A 21,257-nucleotide genomic window follows, 5' to 3' on the forward strand; every position below is an offset into this window, starting at 1 on the left:
TTTGTAATTATTTTTAATCCCAGTGTCATGTGACATGGGTTCTTTAATATAGTCGTTGCTTAGTTTCAAAAGGATTTAGATACTGACTGTATAGTGAGAAATTAGTATTTTTGGCACTTAATAATTATTGTAAGATAAGTCTTAGAATAACGCAGGTTACTTACGAATCTTAGTAGAAAGTGTACGATCTAGGTAAAGAGTACACCTTACTTAGTGACGTATATACAGAATGTGGATAAATAGAGCTTATAGACAATATATAAGAGTTTCACCTAAGTGTAGACTTACAACATAATTGATACTGACAGTTATGGATTCATTGTAAACTCAATATAATGCAAGCTAAGAAAGATTGTTTTTGTCTACTGTGTCACAAACATTTAACATTCAACTACAGATATTTTTTTTGGATTTTTGTGTTACTTCATATTATTTTTAACACTGTAATAGTGTGTCTCGGTGCATCCGATGTGCTTGCCTTATAGTCGCATTTGTAGATATAGATCGGTGTCCGTGTAGTGCATTTCCGATTCGTGTTTCTTATGTGGATGATGTAGTGAACGTGATTAATGTGATTTGGATTGGATTAGCAATGTTGACAAACCTAAAAACGCGATCAAACTAAATTGTGATACAATGTATTTGATAATTATAATTAAAACAAGCAAAACTTTATCTATTATATGGAATAGAGCTAAGGTGGGCCGAACAGAATATTATAAGCACTGATCGATCGTCTTAACTCCATGATGACTTAGCATATTCGTGTGCTTATAATACGTTCGCACACCACATATAATAGTACCGAAGACCATATCCACGGTTGCGTAAGTACCCTTAAATGAACTAGTACTCAACTTTACACAGATACAATGAAGCAACGACTACAAGGTCACAGTATATCAGTCTCGTAAACTTTGTTCGTAGTTGCAACGCTCTCTGCCGTCATGTTGTTTCCTTGCGAAGGCTTCTCTGATGCTGTCGAAGCATCCACACTCTTTATTCTCTCGCCCTCGCCAGCTAAATGAGTCATGCTGCCTGAGATAGCGGCGGTGGCAAGATTCAAATTCATCTTAGTCAATAGGTTGGATTCACTTCCCGTCTTCTTCAAATCAGGCTGGGCATTCGGTGGAAGGGTAGGTCCGCTGCGCTGAATCATTTGCAAGCGGGCGTACTGCTCCTGTAACGCTCTCTGCTTCTTGAGGAGTTCTTGATGCCGTTGCTCGAGGAGGGCTTGCCGCGATGAGGTCTTCTCGTCGTTGGGGTCTGGGGCGTGCGAGGGATCAGGATCTACGCGTGGTGGTGAGGATGGGGATGTGGGTGAGGCGAGAGGCGAGCGCGAAGTGGTCCGAGGCGGAGGTGGCGGCGGTGCGCGGCGCGCGGCCATTGCGAGTAGCTCGGGGTGTCGTTCAGGTACGGGCGGCTTAGGTGGATGTTGGCCGCGCGCACGCACCGGTGGAGAGGCATCGGTGTCGCTGCCACTCGGGTACGAGTGCAAGCGACGAAGTGGCCCCTCCCCGCGTCCCCCGCGCTCGGACGGCTTGGCGAATGTTTGGAGCTCGTCTAGTAGCGCATCAAGGGCGTTCTCCGGCCGCACATCTCCTCCTCCTCCTCCTCCTCCTCCTCCTCCTCCTCCTCGTGCTCCAGCTCGCCCGACGCACCCGCCGGTGGCCTGCGCACCATTCCACGCACTTCTAGCTGTGTCCGCCAATCTCCAACAGACATTATAAAAGCGCGGTTGCAAGTAATATAATGCCTCGGCGAAATTATAATTTTTTAACTAATATCAGGCACTTGTAACCACGCTTTTAATAATTCAAAACATAGATTCCAAAGAAACATTCAGATACATTCATTCAAATAAGAAGACCCATTAAGAACACACAGTATATTCACAATTATTTATAGAGCTATATGTCTTAATGCGATCACAATCATTCAAAAGAATAAAAAGAAACAAAAGGCGATTCCCTTCCTTTTCTTGTCGCCGAATAATTAAAGATAGTCGAAAAGTGACAGCTGTACAAGAGATTGACATTCCAAGAAATAAAATTGATGAAAATAATTATTCCACGACAAAAAATAAAAAGGTTTTCGGGCGGCCTATGACTTGTGGTAAATAGAACCGAAATTGTGGTCAGTCTGAGAGGGCGAACAGGCGAAGAAACAATAAGAAATACATTATATCCAATAGGTACGTAGATATATCGGATTGCGTGTGATACGAAAGATTTAACATAATGACTTAAATTCCGTGATTGAAATGCATAAAAGTACTTAAATCTTAAAAAGAATTTCTGTCTTAACAATTGTGATGATTTTGCCATTAGTCAAAAATTTTTTAAATGTGTAGATATATAAATGACTTAATTGTAACAAACCCTCTACTTTAATTACGTAATATTCAACAAGTCAATAACTAAACTAGTCGTAAGCTCAAGTGGTTTGCTAAAGCTACTGTAATTGACAATTTTCTTTTTGATCAATATAGTGTGTGCGAGTTATGTAAATTTTAATATTATAATAACAGTACTGATAAAGCGTAGAAATTTTGAAAAGGAATTACCTGTGCTCCGGGTGCGTGGATTAGTTAAGTCATATTGTTTTAAATCAAGTCAAAGAACACCAAATCGGGAAGTTGAAATGGGAAATGTTAGAGACAACCACAATCTTATATCTTTCGTAGTGGACAAAATAGAAGAGGAAGCGGAAATGAAACGAGTAAGTATGAATTATGAAATCTAAGAAAGTTGACCAGGAAGTTGTTTAAATTACTGTATTCGGCGACAGTGATAAAATCGCTTAAAAGGAAGTTATTTTGGTCGGAAGATTAAGGAAATGGAAGACAAGGTATTAAGGCATATTCATTCCAGAAGTTCTAGGTTTCGAGCTGCTCCTGCTATCGAGAATACGCTGCAACAAAAACAAAAAACAGGCAAATGCACAAACTATTGTTAAGCGTCTACTTATATACAACATGCGTGTTATTCAATAGTTAATACCAAACTAACTAATAGTTTTGAGATTCTAACATCACATGGCTTATCGATTATCGCACTTAATAAAAATGTAAATATTCAATTTAATAATGCTGTAATTGGAAAATATTCGGTTTTCGTTTAGGTTTAGACTAATAATGAAGTATTAATGTCAAATAACGTAAGCGAATTATTCCCAATTAAAACAATTAATCTAATAACTTCTTTGGTTGTACAAATTATGTTATTCAAAAGTAATTTAACTCATGCAACGTGCATATTTATTCCTAACAGATAGATAATCTACGACATGTGACAATTAAGTTTCGTTACACGGTAGGCCTACTAATATATCATTGAACAGATCTATAGATAAGGTTAAATTGTCATTGTAAGAGATTTATCATTTTGTTTTCTTTGTATTATATAATTTAATTCCTTATAATATATAATTATGGTAAAACATTATCAACTTTCAAATGATGCCAGAAATAATGAATAATGGAAATAATTTGTTGAAAATAAAAATACAAGAATTATAGCAATCATTCGAAAGTTGTGTTTTGGCCAACATATTTCCAGCTACAATGCCTAAAACTGGAGGTATCCATGAAAACAGCAATGTGATTGCAATGCTAGAAACAACAATTGTGCTAGATGATCTTCTACTACGTGGATAAAATAAGTTAATCATCGCCGTTTTCAAAGGTACTTTTAGTTATAATGAAATTTCAATACACTAAAATTTTGATACACTAAATTTTGAATATGTAAGCATGCGTACCGATTGTTTCAATAGTGTCTGTACTGGAAAAATAAGGCATAATTTCTATAAGTCTCTCCAATATTCGTCATATAAGCTAATTTGTTTACAATATTGCTAAAGCATCGTGTACTTTAGTGCATTAACATGCCTACACAGAATAGCAAAATTTGTGATAAATTACATAAACAAGATATGAATATATTAAAAGAAAAAATACAATAATAAAGTAAAATACGGGTGTGGAAAAATATAGAAAAAAATATTATAAACGTATTTAATGAATAATAATAATGGATATATTACGAAGAGATTTATTACTCGTTAATAACTATAGCTTCTTTGAAGTTCTGACTCTGTCTCCAGGCGTACTGACGGGGTACCATCACGGAAAAAAGACCATGAAATCCATTGTTAAAACAATTCGATAAAATTGACACAACGTAAAATAGTATTACAGTAGTATCGAAGAAGATTCCTGGGAATAGACCAGTCACATTTGGTCCTTGACATAATAAGACAATATATAATTGAAACAGACGAAATAATTTATTATAATATATTTTATATACGCGTATTATCACATCTGATAGTCACTCCATTTGCAATACATATCGTATATCTGTAAACATACATACAGTATATTATATAATAATTAGATACAATATTATAAAACTGAAATGAGGTGACTAAAGATGTATTGACAATTAGGTTATAATTTCTGCCTGTTCGTATTCGGTACGTACCTACCTAAACACACATATTCGAAGTATTAAATTACATGGGTAACCAAGAAGTTCGATACGACAAACAAGTTTGGACTTAATACTGATCATGATAATGGCAGGTCCAATGCTACATACGTTCGACATCTGGTTCATGGCTGAAATGTTATTAAAATTGGCATTATTTTCCTGAAGCAAGGATTAAAAAATGCAACGTTGACGAAAAGTGCGTTTGGTTGCAGGGATATGTGCAAAAGAATTTTAAATTTCATTGTATTCTGTTTAAGGTTCTCGTCACACTCTGTCTCGTATCAATTTAAGGCTTAACGTGTAACGTAAGCATCCTTATATTTCAATACAACTTTATAGATGTGGTATTGAGTCACTTGGACTTAGTTATTTATAATTTAATTAAATTATATTATGCGAGATTCTTCGCGTCATTCTAATTAATTACTTTCGTTTTTATATATATTTTTATTATTACAGTATATAAATGTGTATGCCAAATACTCATGTATATTTACTTATGATTTAATGTTAGATATTAAAGTACGAGTATGTACTACAATTTTGGATTATTTATGTAATCCAAATTGTTTATTGATTTCAATTAAACTTATAGCTAATAATAGTTACAATAAGTCGAGCTGAAATTTGGTATTATAGAAGCTAGATAGCTTTAGTGTAGTATAAATATCATTATTAGTACAGTAACGTACCATATATACAACAAAAAAATTATTTAAGTAAAGTTACAACAAATAAGGTCGCAGGTTGTGATGAATTTTTTATTAAAAATTCTAGAGATTCTAGAATCTTCGACGGACAGAGCGTGACTAAATAAAGGAAGAATTTAGATTTTTTGATGCCAATTTTGTAAATAATGTAGCGTACTTATGAAACGCGAGCTGCATTTCGTAAGCACACTTATAATTTTGAGGCCGAATTCATGATAACATTCAGAATACACGGGTTATTCTAATATACAAACCGGATCATTCCATAATGCGTGGTGGACCACAATACTGTAGGACAAATTGTAAATTATTAATCTAAATTAATCTTAATAAGCAATAACTACAGATGATAATGGTATGGCAGTAATTATGGCGAAGGTCGTATTATAGGTGTAAGGATTGACTATTAAAAAAAATGCATAAAATTTCATGCTTAGTTTCAGAAACAGAACAGGGGCGCATGCTTTTAGTTAGGAAAGCAAAAAACTGGTGCAAATTCTACATTTTAAGGGCACACTACCAAACAAGTTAGTAGGTTTGGTGTGGGGAGCAAATTATAGTAAATAAACTTAAAAAAATAATAATAATCGAAGTGTTGGAAAAAAATGCAAATTTTAAACCTTTGGCAAACCTGCAATTGTTAAGCGAAGGTGGTTTAGGTACATGAAATACATATAATATAATTATATTATATAAATATACCTATCGCTATGATTCATTATAACATGTCATCAGTCTGTCTGTAAATCATGAATATTATCATCAACATAGCGTAAGATTAAATATCGGTAATCAAATAGTTATCAATCACAAGTCTTATTCCTACTTGATTTCATTACTTGCTTGTTTAATTTCTCATTTGTGGACATACTAAGTTCGTTAGTCTTCAATTCATTACTTAATAACCTGTTTCAATAATGGATAAAATAGTAAATTGCAGATAAATAATTACTTAAAACCATTATGATGTCTCATTACTATTTTTCAAACTTTAATATAATTTAATTATTGTCATTATTTTGATATCATCGCTACATATGTACGTATATTATTACTTAGTCATTATCAAAAACTTATTCTAAAGGCAGACTTTGATTTATATTTTTCTTATTATACAACCTTAATATAACAAATAGCCGGTACCTGACAATGTATATATTCTTTACATTATATATAAATAAAAGAGCTGAGTTGTCTTAGCGGTACCATCCACACTAACATTACAGTTGTAATGCCAGTATAAAGACAATAAGAGATTTTTATTTACTTGTTATCTTTTCACACTAAACAGTTAAACGGATCTTGATGAAATTTGACCTGAAGATAGAATGTATTATTAGTACTTACATATATGGATGTTTTATTTTAAATAGTAGGTGAAGTATATAAATAATTCTGACTTTGGTGACGTCTATAGATTTATTAAAAAGGAATTTATTACACTGGATGTTTAATGTTATTATTCCAGTATATAGAAATTAGGTACCAAACAATTTTAACTTAGACGCTGTTTTGTCAAAAACTTGACATATTTATTTCAGGAATCGTTAAGTATATTAGATGTAGGATATATTATTAATATTTTATGTAATTATAAATCCTCTGACAATGTTAGTTTGAACTTTCTGCTGATGAAAACATGATTCGAATTCCGGCTACATATTAGAAACTAACTAAAACTAATTTAAAGACCCTCATTAATTTAATAATATCGTAATTGGTCAGTCAAGAGGATCTCCCCAAATTGATATATTGATTAATGATTAACTAGTTTTGCATCTGTTACCTTGTTGTGAGTTTGAGCAACGTGGCAAGTGCTGTCAGAGTTAAATTCCTCAGATGATGGGCCACCTGTGAAAGTGGAGCTTTGGGAAGACCCCGGAGATATGCGTCCATCAGTGATCGGAAGCCGCTGTTCTTGTACACAGGCCAACCTGTAATGAGTTTGATTTAAAAAATCAGTTTTAGAACGTGCGTACATATAAAGTATTTAACTTGGAAACTAAAAGAATCAAAAGAAAAAGTATTTAATTCTTGGAACTTCTTATGGGGCGTACATATTTATTGATTATAGAGTATTGATTGGAGTAAGAACGGACTTAAGGCATTATACATTTTGTAAAACGTATACCTTTTCAAGGTCACCAAAGTTCCGGTGAGTTTCTTGCAACGACGTAAAGCCAACTCCAGACGCTCAGGCTCCTCTTCAAGCATTTTTTCCTTCCTGACAACCTGTAAATATATTACATTAATAAAAGCTATAATATAATGAATATAAATAATCGTATTTGACATTCTTTTTCAAGAGATTAAAGTCGGACCAAAGGTCATCCTGATCTTATTACTTACCTTTTCCATTTCTGCAGCTAACTTCACTTTCATTGTCTCCTGCAGGATCGGGAACTTGAGTTTCCAATCAGCAACAGTTTTGCTGCTCTTCGAGAGCACCATAGCAATCCTTTCTATGTCTGCCATGTTAACCCTTGTCTCCCTGAAATATTGTTTATTTAAATTAATTGAACAAAACAACATGAAAGAACGCGATTTTTCTTTACTAAACGAATTGTAATAATTAGAATATATGTTATATAAGTTGCGTTGAGTAACCTAATACTACGGCAGAACGACAATAATTCTAATTATAAATAACAATGAGTCAGATCTTTACTTGTTAGCAGCTTGACCGCGAAGACGTTCAACTGTAGCCTCGAGTTCGTACAGATCATTCTCGAGCAGGAGCATGTCTTGCTTGTAAATTTCTTCTTCGCGAGTTAGTTGCTATAAAACAATAATACATTAAAAACATGTCGTTACAAAATATGAGCGGCGAATTTTGTTTCAAAATAAGAACTTTTAAAACATACTGTCTCGGGATCATGATCGCCGCTAGCAATGCTGGCCGCTAAGGCGCCTATCTTGACAATAGTTTCGCCCATGAGTTGCCTCATTTGCATGGCCTGAGCCAGAGTCGTACGACGCAAATTGCGAGTCTGTGAATCAAATAGCATTCACTTATAAAATAAAATTCAAGTGAACAGAAACAAGTTCCATCGCAAATGCAATGAACAATTCGCGAAGCGTTAAGAGATCATTCGCGATAAACGAACCCAATGTTCAATTGCTAAATATCTCACCTCAATACGTAGATCGTGACTCTGCTTTTGCAGAATGCGCAGTTGATTGAAGAAGTCCGGAGAGACGTTGATAGAGTAGTTCCTCTGTGGAACCATAGCAATTTGCTGGCCTACCAGGCCGGCTGGCTTCGGCGGCGGCGCAGGCTTCAGACGATCACGTTCTGTAAGCGTAATAGAGTAATAAAATATCAAGAAATAACGTTCACGTCATTTTCTAACATATACGGTGTAAGTAGAAGCAAACTTAGTAAGCGTAGCAGCCTCGCTTTATTATCTATAATAGAAAGCAATATATACAATTAATTAAATATAAGCTTTTATAATAATAATAGTAATAGTATTATGTTTAGTATTATTGTCTATTAATACGATTGCTTTTGAAGGACAGTTATTAATCAATGTCATCATTCCGATTTTAAAGCTCCTAATTTAAGGTGTTTCTCTAACACTGGAAGCGTAGGCTGCACAAATTGGTCACAGCCCAAATATTTACACCAATATCAATGGATTTAAAGAGTTACCTTGAGAGGATGTCCGCGGCAAAGTTGATGATTTGATTGCCGGTTTTGTTGGTTTGGTATCGGCTTGTTATGGCAAAGAAGTAAGCGGGAAGAAATCAAATACAAGAATTATGAATATGGTTATGATATTAACTACGAGAGTGATAAAAGAGGAAGATTTAATAGAAAGGAATTAAGAAATATCTAAGAATGAAGAATATAATCTGAATTATTATTATATACGTAAGTTTGATATGTATCAAACTTACATATACGATCAGTAACTGGAACTTAATATCGAGATTATATGACTAACATAAATATTCCTAATCATTACTATTATAAAACATTAATTTAATATATAATATAATACGTACTAAACTTCATTCTTAGAAAATAGTTTATGATAGCTTAAACATAAACTCACTCTACTATATTAACAAATGGATATATGACGCCAACTTATTATAAAAATAAAATATTAATATGTCCATTATGACCGGTAACTAAGTTGACAATAACAAAATTCTGTCATAGTTTCATTCAATTATATTTTGATGTCATGAGATAACAATAGTTTATTGATTAAATAATATTACGTAACTGATTGCCGTTTACTACATAACTATAAAAAAATGTCGTCCCTGAAATGTAATGATAATAAATAAAATATATCAAATTATATAATCATAAAGGGGAATAATAATAAATGAAGCAAAATTCAATGTGGAGTGACTAATTCTTGTTATCGTAGCTTCATTTAAAACGATGAAGTTATTAAAGATTTGATATACTGTATAAAACATAATTTTGATTTCCGCATTTGTTAACCACCACCGGATTTGTTTGATACAGGTACCATTATAATATATAATAGAGGCCACTATATTATTATACGATTTTAAATTATCATTTAGACAATTTGTATGCATACCTGAATGCTGAGGCGAGTGTTGTTTGGGAGAATTGAGATCTGGCGGATCATCGCAAAACGACACCGATTTCTCAAACGACACGGATTTTTCTGAAATAATAAATTTCCTGTCAATCACTTCGGCCACTTAAATTTTGAAAATATTATTTCTACTACAGGGCCTTTACGATATCTGTACACTACGAATAAAGGTTTCCAAAAAGGTATCGGAATTTAGGTGCCAATGTGATTAGAATATAGTGCCAAATATTTGATTGAATCAATCAAATTGATATCGTGAAGTAAATTTAAATGTATAGTGTATTAAAATTGACAAAAACGGGGTAAAAGAGAAGTGTGTCGTAAAAATAAAGGTGTACAAATTCAAAACTCATACCAAATATTAAAAATTAATAATAAAGACAGACATCATATGTTTCAAAATGACTTAACTCAAAAATTATATGCCATCAACGGCATGAGCAAAATCCATGTTCACTACATTAAATCTCCCAAATAAATTTAAATGATGATACAGATAGCAAGGTTCAACGGCATGCAAATTGGAAGCATATTTTCTTGAGTTATTTCGTTTAAAAACTTACTAAACTAATTTGTATGAACAACGTATAATTGAGTATTGACTATATGTGTCTAATAACGTGGTCTCCAATTCTAATGGTCTTGCTTTCAATGCAGCAATGACGTACTACGTAAAAAGCATTTGTTAGCCCCTTCCCAATAATATTAAACTCGAAACAAACTAGCAAGCAAAGTAAAATAGCGGCAAAGTTATTTCTTTAAATGATATAGCTAGTCCCTTTCGAGTTTTGCAGGGGCTAACTATTAGGATGAGACATGTATATATTATTATAAATTTTACAGCTGCAGTTTACCATGAGACTTGCGCGCACACACATGAAACCATTGTATTAGGCGATGATTAGGCGATAGTCAAAACGTAGCGGATGAAGGCGATAAAAATGGATAAACCCAATAAAATTGTTTGTAACAAAGCTGAAAATAACTTTATTAACTCTTTTTGGCAAGCGTGACAATAAGTAGATATAGCGTAATGTATTGCGAATGTCATCATCTTGATTTGTAATTTACTATTGTTTGCGTTTGCACACGTTATTATTAGCGAGTGAAAGTCACGCTTTCCCTGTTCACATACAGAGATGTGCGGAAATATCTACTGGTGTTTTAAGTGTCTTAGTAATAGAATGCGGTGTAACCCACAATTTGCGGTTTTGTTTCACCACTTTGCGAAGAGCTTTCGTGACGTCAAACGACCGGGTGACAGGCCTAACAATTTGAGGCACAGGAGAAAACTCAGTTCGTTTCCTATTTTTGTTATTACTGTAATTATTAGTAGTATTAAAAATGGTTCATAGTTTACCGGTAATTTTTTTAATTAAGTTAAACGTAACTGTATTAAAAGAGTAGGATGATACAAATTGTATTTGATTAGACACTAGTAATACATCAGCTATTTTTTTGGGCCGCGTCCAATCACACTTACGAAATTTATCTCTCCCTAATTTAGGAGGTCTCTCGTTGCTGGCAAATCTCGCGGCATCTGAGTGCAGGAAAACGCAAGCGACATTTAGTTTGAAGCTCCCGACAGTAAGCCGTTCAACATTTACACAGACATGGACGTAAAGACGCATATTTTAGTAACATTCATATTTGAATTAAAATTTATTTAAATATCAATATATTTAAATAAATTTTTATTTCACAAAAGTCGTGTATAAGTTCCAAAATTACATTAATAATCTAATTATCCATTCTATCGTCTGTTAGTTCATTAATATTTGATACATTATACATACATATTTTTGGCTTAAATGAAAATACAATTAATATAATAAGTTTGTATTACAAACTACGGAAAATACGTACGTTACCTTCATTCTATTCGTAAATCCATATATATATATATACATATGTATGTGAATAGTCTAAAGTTAGAGTAAAGTCTACATTAGAGGTAATTATTATATAGATACTTTTAACACGCCAAATAATGTCGAAACATACGCAGCCCACGTTGATCACTTATAGTTTCCTCCGCATCTGTGTATCTGCATATTCAGTAAAATATAGGTTACCTTGTGCTGCTGGACGATTAACTTGATACCCCTGGAACTCTTGACGCGGGGTTACCGGAGGCGGAGCCGTAGCTGGCACCTGCAGGGCTTTCTGGACCAGTCCCGTCAGGTTAGCAAGTTGCCTCTCCATCTTCTCGACGCGAAGCCGCTGCATATCGTCTTGAGGCAGCCTGAAAAGTAATTTATAGCAAATCCTATCGATCTTTTATAATCAGTCAAATGTAAATAAACCTGTGGGATAGGAACTTAACAAATAGTAAATAACTAGACATCCAATTACAACAGTATATCGCTTGAAGCATATATTTAACGCAAGCCTTTTGTAATACCTTCAGTGTACATTGTGACCATAACAACGCGCAGCAGTGAGTATAATTGTAAAAAGTCATCCACGTTGCTATACTGTCAATTATAAATTAATCAAAACATAATTTTAATTAGCTTGGGCATTATACAGTTTATAGAAATATTAAATATTAATCAATTTTAGATAATTGTAGATATAATTTTAGTAAAATAGAATACAAATATTAATTAGAACAATATTTGTTGGTCTACTATACTTAGATAATAATAATGGTCTAAGATATTGAATAAGGAATATATAGATTACTTTATCCATGTTTAATAATAACTATATTCATAATATGTAGTCTTATAAATAGCACAAGAGTTGACTGGCTAAATCTATGGTACGAAATTATGTATATCTTAAATTTTGTTTTTAATTATCTACTTTCATTTGTAATTTATGAAAATGATGTGTCTAAAGAATGTTACAGTATGAATTAAAAATATATATGCTAATATGTATATATAACTAGTAATAAAAATATATTCGTAAAAAGATATATAATATTTATCAATAACTTTGGTTACTTTACTTATGGTACTGTTGGATAATGCATTATTATTATCCCCAATTACTAACAAAACATTCACTTAACACTAGTGAGTCGCTTGTGATTAGTGAATGTTTTATCAACATAATTGTCGTGCACTATTATTGTTATACGGAGTATCTTTATAGCGTATCTACATTATATATAGTTACATTCATTACCTTTAACTATCATTAACTTTCGGTTGATATTTCTTGCAAGTTTAAGTGAGTGTTGGCAATAGTGGTGTTCTATGTTATGTTGCTATTTCTTTTTTTCTACCTTACTCTTTTCTGTGATTTAACCCAGGATCTATATCCTGGGTTAAATTACAGACAACCCATATGCGATTTATAAATCTACATAGTATATATATATGAATGATGTCATTATTAAATTAAATGATGGTATATATTTCTTATGCCGTATCTCTTACCATAACTACTCCTACTATAATACAAACTGCTTTTGTTGTTGTCATTCAAACTTTAATGAAGTAGTTTCTTTTCATTACATAATTAATAAAAATAAGGTTTCAATATCGAATCAAGTTACCTGGCATCGTATGGTGGACGCGGCATAGGCCGGGGCGCAGATGTTATGGGGTTCACCCCGTACATTTGATATGCATCCTCCACTATCATTCCATCGCTGAAAGTTACTTATAACATTAAAATTTGCATCGTGACCTTTTTAATTTAAATTATATATAATCCTATATACACAATAAACACAGGGCCATCTAGTCCCAGGGTAAGCAGAACTTGTGTTATGGGTACTAGACAACTGATATAAATATATATAATGGATTTTTTGTGAACATATTTAATATACATAGAAAACACCCAGAGCGACATAAACAATCATACCCATGAATGCAAATGTTTGCAATGTGCGAGGAATCGAACCCGCGATCATCAGAAGTAAAGCGGTGTGCTAAACCGCTAGACCATCGAGATCTTCAAGTTTCATATAGACGTTTATAACTATTTTTTAAGTAATTAATTAGTCTTATACTGCTAAAATAAATTTTATTTGATAAATATTAGGGAAGAAATTTTATTAGGGAAATTTTTAATAAGCAAGAATATTAAAGTATTTATCACCTGGCTTCTTCGTCTATCGCAGAAGCCATAGGACGAGAAGTCGTCGGTCCCAGGAACTGGGTGTAGTAAGGTTCCTCATACGGGACTCTAGTTCCGACACGCTCGGGCGATGACATATACCCTTCAGCAGAGTGACCTGGAGAAACAAATTCTAATGTTATTTCTGCCTTCAACTTCGCAGTTTTTTCATAACTATAACATATTAAGCACATATGTGTTGAGTGGGCACTGTGGGCAGAGTTGAATCAATAGCTTTGTATATATGTGTGGGTGTGTGTGGAATAAACGTGCTACAGGAACATCAAAGTCATGTGAACAAATTATAAAGTTTGGTACAAGCTCATCTGTTGTGGCTATGAATATTTATGATCATAATCGAACAATTATATTATGAGGCGTATCCTGCGTCATACTTTTGCTCCAATATTCAATGGCGTTCAAATACCTAATATTAATTTCTTTAACGTTCCAAATTACATTATATAATTATAATTTGGAATGTTATATATAATATAAATATAAATATGCCATTTGTAAAGATAATATTAAATTTTTGAGCACTTTAGAAAGTATCTAAAAGGATTCGAGTGGCAGTGTCTTCAAGATACTACAATATTCTTGTCTCGTCAAGTTGATTAAGAAGTGACTGCGCTAGTTTTTTGGTATCCTAGTAATTATGCTAATATTCTGGAATTAATGTAAAGTGTACATGTCCAATTTACAAACAGCTTTCACATTGAAACGAGACATTCAATACCAACAATCTTGGCGTGTTTTGTAGTACTAGTCAATTTAAAAGAATGTATTATAGATAAGCTAACATTTCGGATGGATAAGTATAATCAATGATATTAATTTTATTTATATGTATGTGTTTGGAACTGTTATAAAATAAAGGTGCCAAGATTGTTAAATATACAAAATATAGTAAGCACAGAATGTACATTTTTAAGAATGTCAATATTAAGTGGACAATGATATAGCGTATCTGAAGATAAATAAATTAAAATGATACTCGTAGTTTATATAGGTGGTACTTTGGAAATTGGGACGTTTATTATTATACATATATACAACAACATTATTACAAATATAAGATATCAATTAATGTGGTTTGATATGAATTGTTTTTAATTCAGAAGATAAAAGTTATAATAGAGTTGAGTTACAGTTTAAATAAAAAATACCAGTGATACTTTCTTTTATAACATAGAGGACAAACGAGCTTGTGCCTCACCTGGTGATAAGTGAATTAACGCCGTCCATTAGCACCCGCAAAACCCGGTATTAGGGGGAGTGCGTTGCCGGCCTTTTAAGAAGGAATATGCTCTTTTCTCGAAGGTTTCAATATTGTATCGGTTAGGAAATACCACTGCTGGAAGGTGATTCTAATTTCGATGTGACTTTATTTTATTAAGGAATTTGTATATTATTATGTTTTATATCATTTGATGCAAGGGATTTGTATCTAGTAACATTTGATAATATATCGGATACGAGCCGTAAACTTCATATAATAAGGACTGGACAATTCAAAAGCGCCATCTAGTTCCAAACTAAGTAGATTTTGGCTAGATAAATTATAGAAATACTTAAATACATGAATAAAAAAAAATCGACCAGTACAAATTATAGAAATGTTTGCATTGTGCGAGGAATCGAATCCAATACAATCAAAAGTAAACCGGTTAAGATTGATAGTGGTTGCAAAAAGCCTATTATTTTATTATAGAGATATATAGTTTTAGAATATGTTTAATCTAATCTCATTTAATTACCTGCATTCAATATAGGTATAACATATTATAAGTAACATATAATTGAGTTATTAGTTACGATAAATACTATTTGTAAACCCTATCAATATTTATCTGGATATAAATCTTTCGTTAACAATTTTTAGGCATAAATAATGTAATAACTTATTATTAATATATTTATTTATAAGAAGTATAAACTATTATAATAAATAAATAAAAATTGATAATAGAATATTGCGATGCCATTTCAGAATAATTGACCGATAGATAAGTTAAATGAAATGCTGACGGGGGTTCATTTGTTTCATTTTGAAATAAATTATCCATGGACAGTGTTGTCAACACAACATTAATAAATTAGCAAGCGAGCAAATAAATTGTCAAAGCCAACAGAATATGTTATCACAATTTATAAATACCGATAATTTCTTGCGTTATAAAAGTAGAAACATCAGAATTTACTTGATAACTTTTGGAGGCAAGTAAGGTATGAGAGCAGCAAGAATTTATCGGTCCACACTTGGCATTACGTGGTGGCTCAGGTTACCAAAGATGGTGTACAGTCGGCCAGGGCCTCGGGGACAAACGGCACCTTGGGGAAAACATCTTAGGGGCCGTCTCCCGTGGATGTTTGTATGCAAAGGCTTGATCGGCGCAGAGAGACCTACACACACATCTTTATACCTAACAGAACTGCCCCATGGCCCTTTGTAGGCAACTCATTTGAGTCGGCTGTTTAATTTTTATATGTACATATTTGAAGAAAGATTGTCCAAATCTAAAAAAGGAAAACAATTTCGAAAGAAAATCAAATGAAGGGATTTATTTTTTGCTTCGTTACACATGATTTGATAGAAGGCAATATTATGAATATTTATTATTTTCAACGATTGAGAATTGTTCAATAATGAGAGCAAATATATGGAAGTATTTCATACCTCCTCCTGGTAGACTCTTCACGCGGTCGGCGGGTACGGGTGCCGCAGGAGAAAAAGCTCTTAGCATAGAACCTCCCCGAGGCAGAGTGCTTGGAGCTTGAGTCCCCATGTAATAAGCCGGGGCCTTAACCTGCGAACAATACCATAAATAGCAATATAGTATTCAAATAGCTAAATGACAAAATTATATAAAAAACTGTGCTAAAATAATTCAAAATTGTTGTAGCACAGTTAAAAATAAGTAAGTAAGATAATTTTGTATCTAAGCAAAAACGTACAACGTCATTGTTGGAAATCACAAATTGTATTTTTTTAACTGTATATTGTACTTAACTTGTTTTATTATATATTAATATCGAGATAACCAATTACTTGTTATTAATTCTATATGCATCTCAGATTACTGTAGAAGTGTCTGATGCGTTACCCTATTATTAATTAACTATGCTCATAATACTGACATTAATGAACTATCAAGTGATATCATAATATTGAGCAGATTACAGTGTATATTCCATAATCTACTCTATACTCAATTGTAATAGACATACACAATTATAATCCTAAGCCGATGCAGCAGACTAATCTCAACAATGTAGCGCAATTCGCTCACCACATTATGTAATTACATAATTATACAATCAATTTGCATTTGTTAGTAGTTTCGGAAGCGCTCGCTGATTTGCGAGTACTTAAACAAGTTCTGATCTAAATATATACTGATTAATGTGTATTAGTGGTTGCGGTATTCGAAATCAATCACTAATATTTGAATGTAAATAATATTCAGTGCAATAGTAATATTTACATTATATAATTACATGATTATTTAATTGAGTTTTTGATTGACTTGCATCTGCTTATAGGCATGTCGAAATCCTGTATTTCATTATCTATGAATGTTTTTAATTATATATATTTGTAATATTGGTTCTAAAAGAGAGGACTAAGTTTTGTTTCTTTACTATTAATATATAGTAGTGGTTGATTGACTACAATTAACTTAAATTATAAATTCATACATTACCTTCAGTAAGATTATAGACAAACAATATTAATATATTCTCAATTTGACCATAGGCTTTTACGTATAGCGTTGTTACTTAAATTATAGTAATTTTAAATTTAGTAGATACTAAATTTCTGTATCATTCACTGCTTTCTATTTAAATAATATTGTAATAAGAGGCATATGAGGATACAAAACATTCAATATGTACAGTAAAAATAGATCATACAATGTATCTACAAATATATGTTTCGGTAGGTAGGTATGATTTATAAGAGAAGGAAAATTGGAAACTAACCATAGAACGAGTTATTCGGGCGGCATGGTGATATTATTACATCGTAGATTTAATTTACTTATAAATTCAAGTACATTAAAAGGTTTTTAGAATAAAATTATAATTTATAGCTTAATAAAAATGTATTGCTAATTTAAGTGCAAGTTGTGGTTCATTGAGAGAAATTCTAATAAACTAAAAAAAATGTTAAAATCTGTCAGAAGCAAAATTTATACGGGGTCTTTAAGACGAATAAAAATGAAAATGTTGTCGGTCTCGCTGTAGAGTTTTGGAATAAAGTTTTCTCAGGGAGGCAGCATTTTTATTAATCTTTCAAGAAACGCGCAAGATATTTGTGCAATTTTTCTAGCTTCTTAAATAGACATGGAAATTTAATACATTAAGTCCGAAAATATATTGAAATGTAAAGCTAAAGTTGGTTCATTGAAGTCCTTAGCGACACGAATTTGCTCCTAATTAGGCGTCGTAATCCTAGTCGGGTCAATCTGTGAGTAACAAAAAATTGGATTTTAAATAAACATTTAATTGTAGACGAAATCGGTTTAAAAAACAGCAACGGTATTCATAAATATATACAGATATTAATCATAAGGTTTATTTACATAATAATGTCTAAGATCAGCCACTGTTATTACAGGGAAGTGTGAATTACTAAAGAATCGTCACTAAAACATAGACATATTATATTCACACATAATAGAGCAGGCGTTTTTTAAACAGAGTCACAATACACATAATATATTTACATTACTTTATTTGTCATCATCACCTAGGTCATTCGTATCCGTTCTATTTTTCATTAATATTTCGAAAGTATGTGTAGTTAAAGCAAAAATTATTGTCGACAGTGTCATTTCGTAAAATATTATTAAACAAATTTAAAGTAAAAATCTAGCGGCAATTCATTGCGGTACTATCGCTACAAATTGGGAGAACAACAACACATCTATTAAATTTCTGTATTAAATCTCAATGTTACAAAGCAACAATGTATAAGAAACTATATAGTTTACAAACATTAATTTAAAAGCAATAGCAATGTTTGTGGCAACGGGAAAGAATCCCCAGTCGTATTACTGTTATTGTGGCGAAAGCACACAATATACTTGAGTGAAATTAAACAAAATACCGAACATTGAGACTGTGGAAAATATGGCGATATATGATTATCAAAATTAGTGCAGATATTTAGGTAAAAATACTAATAAAAAACTCACTTTTAACTGAATCCAAAAAAGGAAAGATGTTTACAATGGTGGTATTTTTTGCGTGTTTGTTTGTTTCGATATTGGAAGGAATTCGTTGACTCATTTTTGAGATCCATCACTTATTATTATTATAGCGATTGGAATTTATACTTATCCTTGTCGAAAATTATTTGTTCATAGATTAAGCATATAAATTGGGATATATGTAATACGTTATAACAGATCACAGATACTCTGACGTAGTTAATAACAATGGGGAATGTACAGTACATTAATTTTCATAAAATCAACATAAACCTCTAATTAACAACAGAAATGAGTTATTTATTCTATAGGCGCGTTACTAAATGATTTTAAGAAGATATTGTCCTTTATCAACGTCAACCATTATCCTTTTTGGCCATCATTGTATAATGTTGTTTTATTGCTTTAAATACAGATTCGGATTATAGTGTTTACGTAATTATTTCTTCACTGATATACGTTAATATAAAAAAAAAACTTGAATACATATGTGATAGGTATCAATACATTGTTTACAGTGTATTCATAGCACCGATAATGCGTTGGTGGCTGGTCGTCATATTTTTGGTTACCTTACACAAGGGAGACGCAATCAATAGGCCAGTCTACAAAGTAGTGCTGGCTCAAAAAGGATTTGCTCAGGTAAGAATATATTTTTTTTTATTAAATTTATTTGTTTCTCTACTGTTCTCATTATCACATTTTTTTTTTGTATTATAAATATATTATGTAGTACTTCAGCCGCGATTTGATACGGCCAAAGTTTTAATTGTATGTGTTCCTCTGGAGGGGATATTAAATTATCGAAATAAATACATATATATTATATTATATTATGGTTATATACATACGTAAATGAATAAATATATATTTCTATTTAATTCAAATATAAGTTCAGCCTAAATTGTCCAGTACTGAAACTATGCCTCTGTCATAGATTTTTATGTGGTCATGATACATTTTTATGTGGGGTTACAAAATATAAGTTATTATTTTAGTTGAATACACACCATTTTATTTGACGATAGCACTTGAAACCATTATGAAGCGACTGAAAGCCAACTTCTGCTTGACGAATAGCCAAAGATCGCCGTTAGGAATTCGAGCCTCGATCTATAACCGTTCAATATACGACATCTAAACTTGACACATTTCGTGTGAGGTTTACAAACATTTATTAAGGCGATTATGCGTCAGTGATATTTGATCTATATAGTTTGGGTTCTCATTAAGAGACGCTTTAAAATATAGTGTGCGTGGGCTTAGCTGTCTTACCTACTTCTACTTCATCTGCCGAACAGCTTGCTTTGTAAGTTCTTTTTGTATTTTAGGGTGCTATTAGTCAATAAAATTACAGGATAGGAGGCATATTAGTCCTCTGTAGTAAAAAAATCTGAGTGATACCACGAGTGTCATATAATAAAGAGATAGTGAAGCCGTAGTGCTGTTTCTGTATATAGGCGATGTTCACTGCTTGCCATCAGATGACCCGTCATCTAGTTCTATTTCAATTACATAAAAAAAAAGATAACAAGTACTCGCAGTGTCTACGACCTTTTAGTACCTCACATCGTATTCCAATCGATATCACCGGTAAATATATTTTGAAATGTATAGCTTGTAATAGATTGCTGATATCGTGACAAGACATACATATTCTTTTAATTTTCTTTGTAATGTACTTTTTTTATTATAGCCGTATAGTAGTGGTTTAAATATGAATAAACAAATACAGGTTTCTACATTTTTAAATTACTAGCTGTCTGTCAATCATTGGTAATTCATCAGCTATGCAATCATTAGCTATTTGTGATTAGCGAATAAAGAATTTAACTATCTATTTTTTTTATACCACGTAGGTAGCAAAGAAGCTTATGGCCCTTCTGATGGTAAACGGTTACCGTAGTCTATTTATCTATACGGATTATTTTTATATAAATATATATTTGTGATAGTAAATTCGTACGCTATTGTATATATGATACTATGTTGATATTTTACAAAGGAGCCTAATACCGCCGGATAATAACTTCAAAAGAAAAATTATATGTAGTATTTTTTATTCTTAACAAGAATATTAATGTAACGTAAACTAAGTTTCGTTGCAAAATGCGTGAAGAATGTAACAAACAACTGGCTATTAATCAACGTCACGCTTCTCCA

At 32.2% G+C, this 21,257-nt stretch overlaps 1 protein-coding gene across 15 annotated transcripts in view; it reads right to left on the minus strand.

The window, feature by feature from the left end:
- Window positions 1-758: 758 nt before the first annotated feature.
- The window catches only part of LOC131853076 (coiled-coil domain-containing protein AGAP005037), a 275,367-nt gene continuing 254,868 nt past the window's right edge, over window positions 759-21,257 (minus strand). For 9 of the 15 annotated variants that reach the window (XM_059203876.1, XM_059203879.1, XM_059203873.1 and 6 more), the window contains 14 exons: window positions 16,556-16,685; window positions 13,858-13,993; window positions 13,307-13,402; window positions 11,871-12,040; window positions 11,279-11,335; window positions 9,775-9,864; window positions 8,862-8,924; window positions 8,341-8,501; window positions 8,071-8,196; window positions 7,875-7,984; window positions 7,556-7,697; window positions 7,338-7,438; window positions 6,993-7,140; window positions 759-1,672 (listed from right to left, as the gene is read on the minus strand). In XM_059203876.1, the coding sequence (XP_059059859.1) occupies window positions 893-1,672; window positions 6,993-7,140; window positions 7,338-7,438; window positions 7,556-7,697; window positions 7,875-7,984; window positions 8,071-8,196; window positions 8,341-8,501; window positions 8,862-8,924; window positions 9,775-9,864; window positions 11,279-11,335; window positions 11,871-12,040; window positions 13,307-13,402; window positions 13,858-13,993; window positions 16,556-16,685 (2,310 nt within the window). In that variant the 3' untranslated portion in view covers window positions 759-892. Of the gene's footprint in view, window positions 2,914-6,992; window positions 7,141-7,337; window positions 7,439-7,555; window positions 7,698-7,874; window positions 7,985-8,070; window positions 8,197-8,340; window positions 8,502-8,861; window positions 8,925-9,774; window positions 9,865-11,278; window positions 11,336-11,870; window positions 12,041-13,306; window positions 13,403-13,857; window positions 13,994-16,555; window positions 16,686-21,257 lie in introns of all 15 variants that reach the window. The other 6 variants (XR_009357971.1, XR_009357972.1, XM_059203881.1 and 3 more) reach the window with 6 other exon arrangements.

Source organism: Achroia grisella, unplaced genomic scaffold, assembly GCF_030625045.1.
Source record: "Achroia grisella isolate CSIRO2021 unplaced genomic scaffold, CSIRO_AGI_Agris_v1 utg874, whole genome shotgun sequence".
Taxonomy (NCBI): Eukaryota; Metazoa; Arthropoda; class Insecta; order Lepidoptera; family Pyralidae; genus Achroia; species Achroia grisella.